General features: G+C 51.7%; 1 protein-coding gene across 4 annotated transcripts in view; it reads right to left on the bottom strand.

Moving 5' to 3' along the window:
• FTO (FTO alpha-ketoglutarate dependent dioxygenase) overlaps positions 1 to 13,312 on the bottom strand; it is a 310,416-nt gene that overhangs the window by 129,335 nt on the left and 167,769 nt on the right. For 3 of the 4 annotated variants that reach the window (XM_016142382.2, XM_036231278.1, XM_036231279.1), the window contains exon 8: positions 11,974 to 12,098. In XM_016142382.2, the coding sequence (XP_015997868.2) occupies positions 11,974 to 12,098 (125 nt within the window). Of the gene's footprint in view, positions 1 to 3,552; positions 5,103 to 11,973; positions 12,099 to 13,312 lie in introns of those variants that run through there. The other variant, XM_036231280.1, reaches the window with a different exon arrangement.

Below are 13,312 nucleotides of genomic sequence, written 5' to 3'. Positions count from 1 at the left end.
TATCAACATTGATACAGACCTTTCTTCCAGAGGGTTCCTCTGACCCGATGTTAACTTTACATTAGAAATTCACGTTTCTTTAGAAATGCTGGCTTATTTGGGGGAAACGGTTCCTTTGGTACCATTGGGGCTGCGATGGCAACCTGGGTCCCCTCTAAAAATCCTTATGAAACATTTACAACGAAATTTAACCACACACGCTTAACAGCGGACCTTGGCGGCAGCCAACATTTAGGCTTACCTTTTTCTTTTTACTAAAGGAAAGGAATCTCTTTTATGTTTTCCTCTTCGTTGGAAGGGCAAACCCACGTATGTTTTAACAACCTCCCCGACCACATCACCCCCATGAGGCCACTGCTCTGGGGCGGTAAGACAAGACCATCGTCCTGACCACACGACGACATGTCTGTGTCGTGGGAGGGGAGCCGGGTTCCCCCACGGGGGGCCTGGGAATAAGCCACAGGCCCAAGGGTGTGAGACGAGGACCGGTGACCAGTATCGGTGGTGCCCCTGCCTCTCCCTCCTGAGAGTCAAACCCTTCCTCAGATTCAAAACCGCCAGCGTTTTTGCAGACGCCCTTTGCATGGTGACGATGAGTACCGTACACACCTCATTCGCTTTTAAAGGCCCTCATGTGTTTTCTCTGTAAAAGGAAAATAAAAAAGTGCCCAGTGAAAGGCAAAAAATAAAAAAAATGCGCACAAACATTTCCTCCAAGCAAGAACCCACCGAGAGCAGAAGAACAGTACCACCGGGTCCCCGGAGGCAGGACCCAGACTGCGCTCTGCTGTCTCGCCCAAGGTCATTGCCTCTATTCCCGAGCAGTGCAAGGTCACCTGCAGACACCTGAGTTTGTGCCCTCTCGTCTGAATTCGCTAGAAAACTCAAAAGGATCGGAGTATCACGCTATTATCAACGAAAGCTCAGGAGAACACTTCCTTGAGAAAGCCCGGTGCCTCTTTGCACAACATTTTACCGCTCCAGGGGCCTGCTGACCCCTCAGAACCCAGTCTCAGCCTCCGTGACACGGCCCGGGTGTGACGGTCTTGGGTGCCCTTGGTACAAAGGCTACTCCGTGCGTAAACGCGCAGAAACACGCTCTGATCTGAGAAGTATGGCCGGCACCTTCTGTGCTCACTTCGCTCAGCCTCGCGCTGGGACTCGAGCGAGCAGGCGTACGTCAGGCACCCTCTCGGACCTCTCTACCACCGCCTGTGTCCGACGCTTCTAGAAGACGCCGCGTTTAGCACAGCGCCCAATTCTCAGAGGCCCCCTCAAAGCTTTGAAAGCGAGCGTTAACGTGCAGAATTTCAAATGAAGAACCGACGGCAGAAGGAGCATTTACGGTCACTATACAAACAAGCTAAATGAAAGACTTGTGTTCGGTCATTAAAAATACTAATGCTCAAGGCCCGAGGGTGGAAATGTCAAGCGTCTCCTTCGCGTGAAGAAACGGAAAAGGAGTGTGTGTTCATCATCCCAGGAAGGTAACCTGCTAATTTATTTAGCGGGCAATCTGAGGGTGCACTTGTTCACAGTGAAATCTCTCACCTGATCTGATTATACGAAAAATAACCACCACGAATAAAATGCCCGTTTGAGCAAGGCACCTCGGATGACAGAAATCACCGCCACGCGCCACGCTGGGCCCTCCGCGCTCGCGGCCTCCGGGACCGGAGTCAGTTATAGAGTCATCTCTCCCACACTCCGCAGACGCAGCCGAACGTCACGCGGACAGGAGGAGGAAAGGTCTCCGGATCTGCCTCCCTACAACAAGTCTCTGTAAAGTAATGAATACAGACAGCTTGGGGACCGTCCACCTGCGCTGCCTGCCTCTGCCCGCCTGCAAAGCGAAGCCACCAGGGACTGGCAGAAGCTACCGGTCTGACAGGGCCAGGACAGACTTTCTCCTCAGTGACAGCCTGGGCCTAGCCTCTTAAACTTGACCCACCGTAATTCCTCCACAGTGCGGCCGCGAGGCAGCTGACAGCAGCAGCTGCAGCGCCTAAGCGAGATGGATGGAATTTTCATAACTAGTTCCCCAAGTTCCATTTTACCTTCAGGATAATTTATGAGCTGCTCCGGAGCCTGGAAGAGACAATATGCTTGCCATAAAATTAACTGTAACAGTCTTGTAGGTTATAATTAACACTGGGAGGGTAGCACCAACTAGATGAAACGCGGGGTGTAATTGATGGTGAAACTGGAAATGAAGCGAGCTGACGAAATCATTCCTGCGCACGCCGCCTCGGCGAAACCGATGCTTTCTGAGGGTTCATCGCCAGCGCCTTCCAGGGTCCCAGTTCTGGTAGGGAAGAGGCCAGAGCGGAGCGGGGGTGAGGGGTGGCGGAGGTTTTGCTGGCAAGGCCCCGGGGGCACCTGGACGGATCCAGGGCCTGTCGCCAGTCTGGAGAGAAAGGCACGCGGGGCCAAGAGCCTGGCCGAGCATCCGGCCTCGTGCGTCCTGCAGTTCACGCCCGGCCCTCCGCGAGCCTGCCTTGTAGACGCGACTTCGTGCTCTCAGAAAACGGCGACTTTCTCAGGGGGAAAAAGATATGGAAGAAAGAAAGGCAATCGGAGCTCCCAAAATGCCCTTCGAAGGGCTGGGATGTTCACTCAGAACGCAGCGGGATGCGAGCATCTCGGCCTGACCCAGGTGGGCGTACCTAACGACTTAGGATGGTCCGCTGACCCTCAAGGCTTATGAAACGACAAAGCGTCCATCTGAGCGCCCCGTCCAGAGGCGAGTGCGGGGAGAAAACATCTGGACAGTCGTGCCGACCGCTCCCGTCTTACAATACCCAACTATCCCTTTCGTGCACGGATACTAACCAGTTTGAACGATGCCCTCCAAAAATACCAAATATTCTAAACACGCGGGACTCGCTCAAATAATTCTAGTACGCAATGTTAAGGTGACTGCCCTATTTTTGTTTTTTGTTTTGTTTTGTTTTGTTTTTGTCCTGGGACAAGATACTGAAGCGTGTTCTGATAAATGATGCAACAGTGTCCCCTACAGGCCGGGAGAGCTGTTCCTTAGCCCCTTCTCCTCCCTCCCCACCGCCCCCCCTCCCCCATTATTTCCTCAACTGAAAGCCAAAGTTAAACTCCGATGTGGAATCTGGAATACACGTTATAGAGCGAATTTGCAAAATGCACTTGGGACACCCCAAGAGAGAAAAAAATGACTACTGTTCATGTGTGGTGAACTGTTCCCTGGACACAGACAGCTGGGGAGGAACCCGTCACGGAGGAGAAAAATGCCGCCCCTTCTTCTACTCAGATCGGCCTTGACTGATGAACCCGGCCCCCAAATGACGCCATCTGGAGGATTTAGAGCTTCTCGGAGGCTGAACTTTGATGCTCTCCCCTGAACCCCCACTCTCCCATCTTCTAAAAGATCGTAACCAGTATAGAAGAAATGGCATAGCTAGCTACAGGTAATAACTTTCCTTTAGAAGATTTACGGTAAGGGGAATTTACTTATAGAGCAGGACCTGGAAATTCTTTCCTTTAGAGAGCGATGCCCCACAACTAAACAGTGTGAAACAGTGTGAAACAGTGTGAAATCTTTAGAGAGCCACGCCCGTCTGTCTGCGTGCACCCTGGGAAGGCTCCTGGGAGGGCCCTGGGCCCGACGGATACGGTGAGACCGAGGCAAGGCCCCCAGTGAGCACGCGCCTTGTCACCGTCCTGCTGGAGGCCACACAGTGGCGGTCTGGGCTGGGCCGTCCCGGCGTACGTCCCATCTCCACTCCTTACTGGTCGTGTTGTTTTGAGCGAGTTACTCTTATCTCGTGAAGCGTTTAAAACTCTGGCCCTTAGATGAGTTCTCAACAAACGTTAGCAGCCATTATCACGGAAATCAGCACGAGGGCAGTGGAGGCAGAAGGCGAGAGGAGGAACCCCCTCCCCACCTTCGGCGGCAACGGGGGACCCCACCCACAGGGCTGACCCGTCTTCCGGGTTGCCTGGATCGAGCCGGGTCTGTCTGAGATGAAGTCGCTGAGGCCCAGCGTCTGTGTCATGCCCGGCATCTATATATAGCCAGCTGGCAACAGGACTCGAACTGGAGTCCGGGGCCCCGTCTGTCACTTCTCCGTGACAGTGCCTAGCGCAGGGCCCGGCGGAGGAAGAAACCCACACGGTAACATCACACATCCTACGAGACAGGCACGGCTTCTCCGGCTCCCTCTTAAGAAACAGCTGTGACCTGGATTTAAGCTTTCCTTAAAGCGAAGGCCTTTCAGGCGACACTTTATTTATTTATTTTTTGAAGTTACTGGGAACCAGGGTGCAGATTACCGCAGGAGAAATTAATGGCGTAGACTCCCGAGGGTGCTGTGTTCCGGGACGGCGGTGTCCCACGAACGACTCACGAACGCGGGGGAGTACAACCGCGCATGTCCGAGCAGGTGGCCGCTCTACGACGAGGGTCGGAAGAGAAAATTGTGTATCTTTATCTCAACCGAGCGTCTGTATTTTGGCTCCGCTGCGTACTGTTGAGATGCGGGACGTGGTAACAATGTACATTTCTTTAAAAGAAAATGTTTGGAAGTCCACTTAGGAAAAAAGAGTTCCGGTCTGTCATTCTACCAGAGCATAAGGTCCATGAAAGAAGAACTTTCATCCATTTTCTTCACGGCTGTGTTTCCTGGTGCCTGGAACAGTGCTTGGAAAATGGCAGGCACTTACTATGCATTTATCGAATAAGTAAATGAATAAATGGATGTTTTCTCAAAAAGTTTAAGAAGCACTGCCTGTCAGAAACAGCCAGCAACGTGCCAGGAGCAGAGCTCACGCTGCAGTCTGTGTGCTGATTTTATAAATAAGATGCGCACGCGTCAAGCGGCTTTTGTCCCCCATAAAACCGTTCAAATAATGACAGTAACAACGGTCATCACACATTAATAGCACTTGACTCCTTAAGATACAGTTGCTGTATCTTGGGAAAAAAAGGGTAACCCCATCTCCAGACTCATGTAAATCCTTGCTCTAAATGTATACAATGTTCCGATTCTTACACATTCATGAGGAGGTTTTATGGAGTTACCGGGTTTTATGGAGTCATCTGGTTCAGAGACATGGAGGATGTTCTTCTGCTAAGGGCGGCAGAGAGCAGAGAGGACGATTAGCTGAGGACATGGGACGGACGCACGGAAAATGAAAGGCATCGGCGGCCCCCAGCAGGCCCGTGCCCCCTCGCGTCCCCCCAGACTCGCCTTCGCCTCCTCCTCATGCTCGCCCCGAAGCTCCAGCCGGGAGCAACGGGCAGCTACCCCACTGTGCATGCCACAAGGCCTCGCTCCCCAACACCTCTGCCAGGAGGAGCAGCCACTCCCTCCAGCTCAAGTGACGGCAGCTGCCACGCTCAGATGACTCAGTCGCCTGTGGTCTCAGACGATAACTGCATCAGCCTCACCGTCTCACGGCCCATTCTTAAGGCCAGTGATTCTACTTTTTCTGATCACAATTCCCCAGGACGGAAATCACATTTGGGCCCAAACGCCGAGTCACCAAGGCGGATGGATGCTCATGGCTCCATGGACATCATTAAAGCCACATCAGGACATGAGCAGGTAACCGGCAAAGAGGAGGTGCCTGGAGCAGGTTAAACAGGGACTTGAAGCTCCACGCTGGGCCCCGGCTTTGCCCCTCCCGGCCTGAAACCCATCCCCTAGTTCAGAGGCAGGACCCGAAGGGGGGCTTTCTCCTCCCCCGGTCTTCCTTTTCTCTTCCAGTTCTATCTAACTCACTTCCAAGAAGGGCTCGGGGATGAGACCATGTAAACACAGAACCGAGTACACGTATCATACGCGCCAGTTACTCCTTTCCTTAACTTCTGCCAAACTCTAAGTCCCCGTGCAGAAGATGCCACTGCCGAGTCATCTTTCCGCTTCTAACAGTGCCTCAGACAAAACTCAGTGACAGGGTGCAGGCTGGCGGCTTCCCGACGCACCTCGCTCAGTTCCCTGTACATAACAAATTCTCCAAAAATAAGTTAATTCTGGGCCAACTGCTCAGTTGTGCATATAATTCAGGCCTGCCAGGGGGCAAAGGGAGACACCAGCTCCCCACGGAGAAAATCCAACACGCCAGCCTTAGGTCCGGAGTCGACCCGCATGAGAGATTTGCACAAACTGTTTTACCTGTCGTACCCAGAGCAGTAAATCCTTAGAAAAGTAAATCCTGCTCATGACGCAATACGGATCGGAAGCAGCCTTTGTGACAAAGATATGCAAAGGGGACCCGTCCCGGAGGTGAGGGGGGATGGCCGGGGTTGTGGAGAATGGAAGGCTGGTCAACAATAAGATGGCTGTGTCACTTGTCCAGAAAAAGGGCTGACTTAGTAGGTTTCTTTTTTTTTTTTTTTTTTAGCCACCAAAGCTCAATACGGGCAGCTACCATTCAGGTCTAGACAGCTACTTATAACTGGAAGGAAGTAGTTCTAAACGCTTTTCTAAGAAGCTGCCATGAACATTTCTTTAAACAGTTCTCAGCACCATTTTAAGGTTCACCGGACCTGAATGACGTTGCCTACTACGGGAATCGGGATAAGTCCTGTTTGAGCCTAGAAATCTGAGGAGCTGCAAGTGGACAGACTTTCCATTTAATCGGGCTATATTCCTGGCCAGCGTGCAATGCTCGGAGATGCCGTAATGAGAGAAACGTAAGAGAATGCGGAAGACACACGTCAGGGATCCCCAGAAACAAGGTGGCTGGGCCACACGCGGAGAGATAAAGGGCACAGCCGCGTTCTCGCAACCAAGCCGTTGGGAACTCCATCGGCCCAGCAAGCCGAGTACGATTCTGCCACGTTTGGAAACCTCCTAACAGAAAACGAATTGGTCTTCAATGAGCACACGCAAAGATGCTCGGCGTCGCTAGTCATCAGAGGAATGAATGCAAATCGAAACCATAATGGTGCCACGGATGCAGAAAATGGCCTGGCGGCTCCTCAGAAGTCGAACGCATCGACACCATGTGACTCTGCAACTCCGTTCCTGGGCACACGCTCGGAGGGGCGGAAACCCGCAGGTCGATGTTCAGAGCATCCTTCCTCATAACCGCCAAAAGGTGGGAACAGCCCGGATGCCCATCGACTGATGAATGAGTAATGATGACCGAACATGCGGTATGTCCACGCAGCGGACTATTACTAGGCAAATAAAAAGGAATGAGGTACTTCCATGCTACATCATGGATGAACTCCGAACACGCTAAGCTAATGAAAGAAGCCAGATACGAAAGGCCGCTGACGGCTCCAATTCACGTGAAATGTTCGGAACAGGGAAATCGACAGGGACAGAAAGCGGTTGCCAGGGAGGAGGGAGGAGGGGGCATTGGGAGCAGCTGTGAGCAGCTGGAGCTGCTAAGGCCGGTGGTCCCGCAACCCTGTGAAGACGGCGAAAAAAAAAAAAAAAACACTAGTTTATGTTATGGGAGATCGTATATTCTGGGAGCTATATCTCAATTTTTAAAAACCGCGATGGCCTGGGTTTTGTCTTCTTTTTTGTATTCGTACCTGACTTAGCATAGAATCAAAGGCGTCGAAGTTAAAAAGCACAGTTCACCCTAAAAGAGGTCCACATCGCTCCGCCTCACCCGCCCGGTAACTTCCCGCTCACTCGGGAACACCCGGGGACACACACGGTCAAGGCAAACGCGGAGATGGAAGGTACGCCGACCCTGGATAACACTCAGAGGCGTTCTTTTTTTTCTTCTTCTTCTACCTTAAACATAATTATCGCCTGGGTGAGGCCTGCATCACGTAGACAACGCAGTTCGCGCTGAGGATTTCAACAGTGCGGCCGTCTTCAAAGCCGCCCGTCATTAAACACTTCCCCGGCCACTCTGCCGTGGGGACGATGGCCGCCACTTCCTGTCTTCTCCGGACACCTGGCCCTCCACCGCCTCTTCCTGGGATCCTGCTACCCTCCCGTCCCCGGGGACGTTCTCACGCTGGCCGCTGCGTGATCCTCCCGTGCACGGCGTCTGCCGCGGCCTTTCGTAGACGGCGGGGCTACGCACTTTGAGAGACGCTTATTACATCATTCTTGCTGCGCCCACGGCCCGTGAAGAGGACGCCAGACCTCTGGGAGCCCCAGGGTCACCCGTCACGGGCCAGGACGCCCGGTGCCCCGGAAGCGGGGCGAGGGCCTTAAACGGATCGCTCTCATCGGTTAACGGTGAGCGAACCCGCTGCGGGCACTGATTAGCGGCGCGACGGTCGTTCTTTGAGAAAGGGATAAAGACAGGAGCAAACGCATCTCCTCGCGTATGTGCTTTCTTCTAATTTTTACAGGAAAAAAAAAAACCAAAAAACTGCCAGGTTGTAAGAATCAAACGGTGTGCAAGAGTCACACACATATCATCAGAAAAGGTGCAATGTTCCGTGGCAAGACTTTGAAATGGATCGCAACTTTTCCTGGAGAAGCGTTTTCTCTAACACTCGATTTACCCAGTGTTCTCTCAACTGAGCGAGCAGACGGGAATAAAACATGTGACTCTCACTCTGATACGTTCGAGGCAGAGGAGGCCCTTTCCGTTCCTTGAGCCGACGACAAACAATCATTCCACAACAAACACGCCCTCGAAATCGTCAGCAATCTGGGAAAGACGCCGGGGATTTGTGTAAGATAAACAAAGGCGCCCGATTGTTACTCCATTTTATTTAGGAAAAAAAAAAACAACTCGGGTGTGGACACTGAACTGTACCTTTCTCGGGCACACTTTTCAAATGATAATTTCTTCCACTGTCACCATTAAATCTTAATCCATTCCAGCTCCTCGCATGGGTCATTGAGTCTATATGTACTGCTGTTATTTTAAAGTGTTTCCCGTTGGTCGGGAGAGAAGGGGAGAAAAGATGCTGAGAGCCAGATGGGCCTCTTCACAGTTCATTTATCAAACCTAATACGCTGGGCTCCGCCCTCCTCTCACTCACTACTGCGGTTAAACTTCCATATAATTTGGTAATCATTTTCATTATCGGAGAGTGACCTTAAAGCAGCCGATCCGGGGCTACCCGGTCCTCGCAGCTGCTCTTTTTCTGCCTTTTTTTTTTTTTTTCCCTGCCTTTTCCTACAGTAGACCCTCAGACCCTCGGAGTTTATTAGCTGCAGACTGACCTTTGGGCTGCAGAGGTCAAGAAGGGGTCAGATCAGAGGGCTGGCCCAGTTCTTTAAAAGCTGTAACGAGCTGTCCGTCAGGCAGAGTGGACTGTATAAACAAAGCCGAATCCTCAGAGATTCTGGGCCACTTCTGTTAACACTTACCCCGCGTTCGCACAGTTCTCCCGGCGCATTGCGGATCATTCAACTCCGGGGAAGGGAACAGACAGCCCTAATAAGCCTATTTGGAGAGGGTTGTTTATGGGATTACGGAGCTTGGGGCAGGAAACCCACAGCACTCAGATGGGCCTCTGGAATCGCGGGGTTGTGGGACGCTGTGACAGGCTCGGTTACCCCGAGTCATGCGGCATTGACACTTTCCTCCAAACGCTGAATCACAGGGAACATGTGCTTTCGGTTTAAGGGACTTGAGCGAGCCCCAAACAATGCCTTGGCTCCTGGCCTGAGAGATACAAAAGTATTTTAAAACCAAGTCACAAATTTCGCGTAAGATTCCCCCCCGATGTCATTCCCACAGATGAACCTGCCGACGGGGGAGGCGGGGAGTCCCTGTGACAGCGGACGGGGAGCTGTTGCCAGCCGCGGGGTCTCCGCGGGCCCCGAGTTCCCAAAGCCGTGCTGTTGGCGGCACATTCTCTCACGTGCCCTGCCAGGTGACAACTGTCACCTGTGATTAACATTCCGTGGGGAAAATTTCTAGTCTCTAAACTAACGGATCCCCCTGATGCCTCTGGTGAAAGGAAGGTACTGCGGCCTGTCGCTCGGCCTTGGGCGAGCGCTAACGATCTTCCGTGGGGACACGTTTGTGAGCGTGGGACCCTCTCGGGCACAGGCGGCTGGCTGAGTGCCATGGTGGACACGGCACGACTTTCACCACCACGCGAGGCAACGGCCGTCGCCGGGCGGCCCGAGGAAGCGTCGGCGAGGGAAGGGAAGGCACGCGGTGACAGGCTGTGTGCCCGGATCCCGTGGACGAGTCTTTCGGGCAGGTCCCCGGGACGGGGCAGATCAGACGGGGCTGGAGCGGGGGTGGGAGGGTTGTTTAACACCCGGGAAGCTTTTCCTTCGGAGGCCTCCAGACAGCAGCACCGTCTTGGAAGTTCCTTTCAGGTGTTTAGTTTCGAGGAGGCCTGCGCAGCATCAGGGCTGGGCGGCCCCCCGCGCCCCTCCCGCGCCCGAGGGCTGGAGAGGCTTCGTTCCAGATGCTAGACTACATCAACTTCAGCGCTGGCTCCAGCCCCTGATTAAGCTGCTCCTGGTAACGGCCAGAAGCGCTGAAACCAGACTCCTCTTAAACAGGCCCTTTCGGCCACGTTGTCGGATGATTCGGGGGAATTAGGAAACTTTCGTTAACAAACCAAATGCACTCGACAGAAGCCGCCCGTTCTCAACATTCGGTCTCTGAGCTGTGCTGTCTTTGGAGGAAGAGGGGTGGTGGGAGAGAGATTAGAGAGGAATTCTTTCTTTCTTCTGTCTTCCTTCTCTCCTCTCTCTCTCTCTCTCTCTCTCTCTCTCCCCCTCCTTCCTCCCTTTCCTATTTAATCAGAATCACCAGATAAACACAGAGATAAACACAGAGGGACAAAAACCTCTTAGATGTCCCCACACTAAGATTTCATTCTTTAACCAAATATGCGTACTTTACTGAATCTACACACTTACACTGTGACACGAAGAGAATTGCAAAATTAATTACTGAAACTTGAACTGGACATCATTTAATGACTGTAGTTGAAACTGCCATTTACTTATTATTATAAGAGAGGTAGAGAGGCTATCACTGGGAATTTTTAAATTGTTGTCTCAACGCCAAGTCTGAATTTAGAGGGAATGCACGTAGTTGAAAACGCTGCTTTCTGGTGCCCAGTCAGAATGGAGAGTTCCTGCTCGACCCTGTCTTCTTTCTTGGAAAATTCTCATCTTCAGCCTTACTGAGACACATCCATTTGTATGATAACTGTTACTAGTAAAGCCATCAGTTGTTGTAAATTTTGCTGCGTGAACTCATTTGGGGTATATTATGGTTATCAATAAGTGTTCTCGACTCCAGGCGCACGGAATTCTTAAGCATCAGATAAGACTCTGAGACAAAATATAGCCATGGTCCTCCCAACTCCTCTCCCTCTTGCTTAGAGACAGATGATAATTCAACAGTTTTTACAGACTACCAATCTAAAGGATAACCCTAACACGTGGACACACGACTTCCAGCCTTCCGCCCATCAAATATTGTTCAAATAAGAGCAGGATAACGTGATGTTTAGTACACAAGCATCCACCCTGTGAAAACCGATGATTTCTTTGTAAAGACGTTCTACCAATCACAGCTTTCTAACTACAGGCAAGTCTGTGTGCGAAGAAATTATGCTGACGCCCAAGGAATTCCTCCTTGGTCCGTTCTAAACACGAGGTTGGTAGACAAGCAACGCGCCTCTCCCCACTGACAGGAAGGCGCTGCGTGGGTCTCCCCGACATGGCCCGCGCCGAACGGCAAGGCCCGCCTTTCAGACCGTCGACTGCAAGGGCTCGCTCGCATCCGGTGCTCACACCACATTACGCTCGAGATGCCGACACCGAGGCTAAGCGTTAGACTCGGGGATACGTCACATACACCTACGGACGGCACCAGGCACCTCTCCCCCAATTGATGGGGGAACCGAGTACGGGGGAGACGGCGTTAGCTGAAATCATCGGCGACTTGCTTATCTTTTCACGGCCTCGCGAATGAGAAGGACGAGACGGGCCACGAGGAAGGACTTAGCCAGAGACGGCCCTTGCTCCTCCGGGTCAACAGACACCCCCCGCCCCCGCGCCCCCCTTGTTTCGTGAGGGACCTGACCTGGTGCGCCACTCCTGCCTCAGGTTCTGGCGTGTCGCGAGCGAGGCGAGGACGGCAGCCGCGATCTCCTGCCTCTGTTCCGTGGGGGCCCCCTCTCTTCTCGCTTCGCGAAGCACTGCATTTGTCTAGGAGGAAGGATCCGAAGAAAGGAGAGAGAAAAAGTGCAAAATTAATAATGATAAAAAAAAAAAGCCCATAAGCAAATAAGGACAGTAAATCAATGGCTTCTTTATTACAGTTCCCCTGCTAACAAATCAATACGGTAAATGATGGTCAAAAATGGCCGGCATATATTTTGTATTTAATCAATGTACATGGCACAGAGGTAAACTCTAAAGCCCCACTGCCTTAAGTAACACATCAAGATCCTGGGCGTCCTCACTCTAATTTCCTCGGCACACCAATGATTTTTTTTTCCCCCCCTGGGAATTGCCTACCATGAGCTATTATTAGAAATGATTTTCACGTACCCTGCACTGCGAGTTGTTTGTTTTGCCTTTTAAAAAAAGAGCAGTCTCTGACTTTCCCTGTCTCTGCGGCCCGCCGCCCGGCTGAGGCTTTCTGCACTGTCTTTCTTATGTGAGTCATGAATTTCCTTTGCCAGCCATGCCGGCAATTTGCTTTTTGTTTTGTTGTTGTTGTTGTTGTTTGGTCCCCTCATTGTCATTGCTGGTTGCAAATCAAGATCTTGCAAAGAAAGAAAGAATAACAGCACAAAAAAAAAAAAAAAAAAAAGCACTATAGCTCCGTGAATATCGTCCCAGCTTTGAAAATCCACTGCATATTTCAAATAAGATGTGCAAGGATGCTTACGCACATAGACTTGTGATTTGGGGAAGGAACACTTATACTATGGTCATGACCAAGGCCCTTAAAAAAAAAAAAAAAGGGCTCACAGGTGAGTATGCAACACTCGGACCTCCACCCAGCACCGGGAAATGTCAGGCGCTGCTTCGAGAAGCAGCTGGAACCCGAGCACACGACACCCTGCTCACCCAGCAAGCGGCCTCACATCCAAATGCAAGTTCGAAACTGTCGGTTCAACTTTATCCACAACTCTTTGTTACGCACGTCATTTCGAACATGCACAATTATGCAACACTCTGAGAACCAGTGAGGAAACAATGAAAAGCATCCTACTGGTATCTGAAATTTGAATGAGCAGATGTCTTTCAAGTCGTAATCTCGTGGGACTTTTCGGCGCGTGGATTTACCGTCACGTAACTGGAGTAGAAGCCTTTAGAGTCGATAAATGCTGTTTCCCAATTAAAGTTTGGAGACGGCATAACCGAAGCCACTGCTAAAAGGAATGAAACTGTCACCTCCCTTTGTTCGAGTC

This window comes from Rousettus aegyptiacus, unplaced genomic scaffold (genome assembly GCF_014176215.1).
Source record: "Rousettus aegyptiacus isolate mRouAeg1 unplaced genomic scaffold, mRouAeg1.p scaffold_m13_p_14, whole genome shotgun sequence".
Classification (NCBI taxonomy): domain Eukaryota; kingdom Metazoa; phylum Chordata; class Mammalia; order Chiroptera; family Pteropodidae; genus Rousettus; species Rousettus aegyptiacus.
This window is presented reverse-complemented; position numbering and strand designations above follow the sequence as displayed.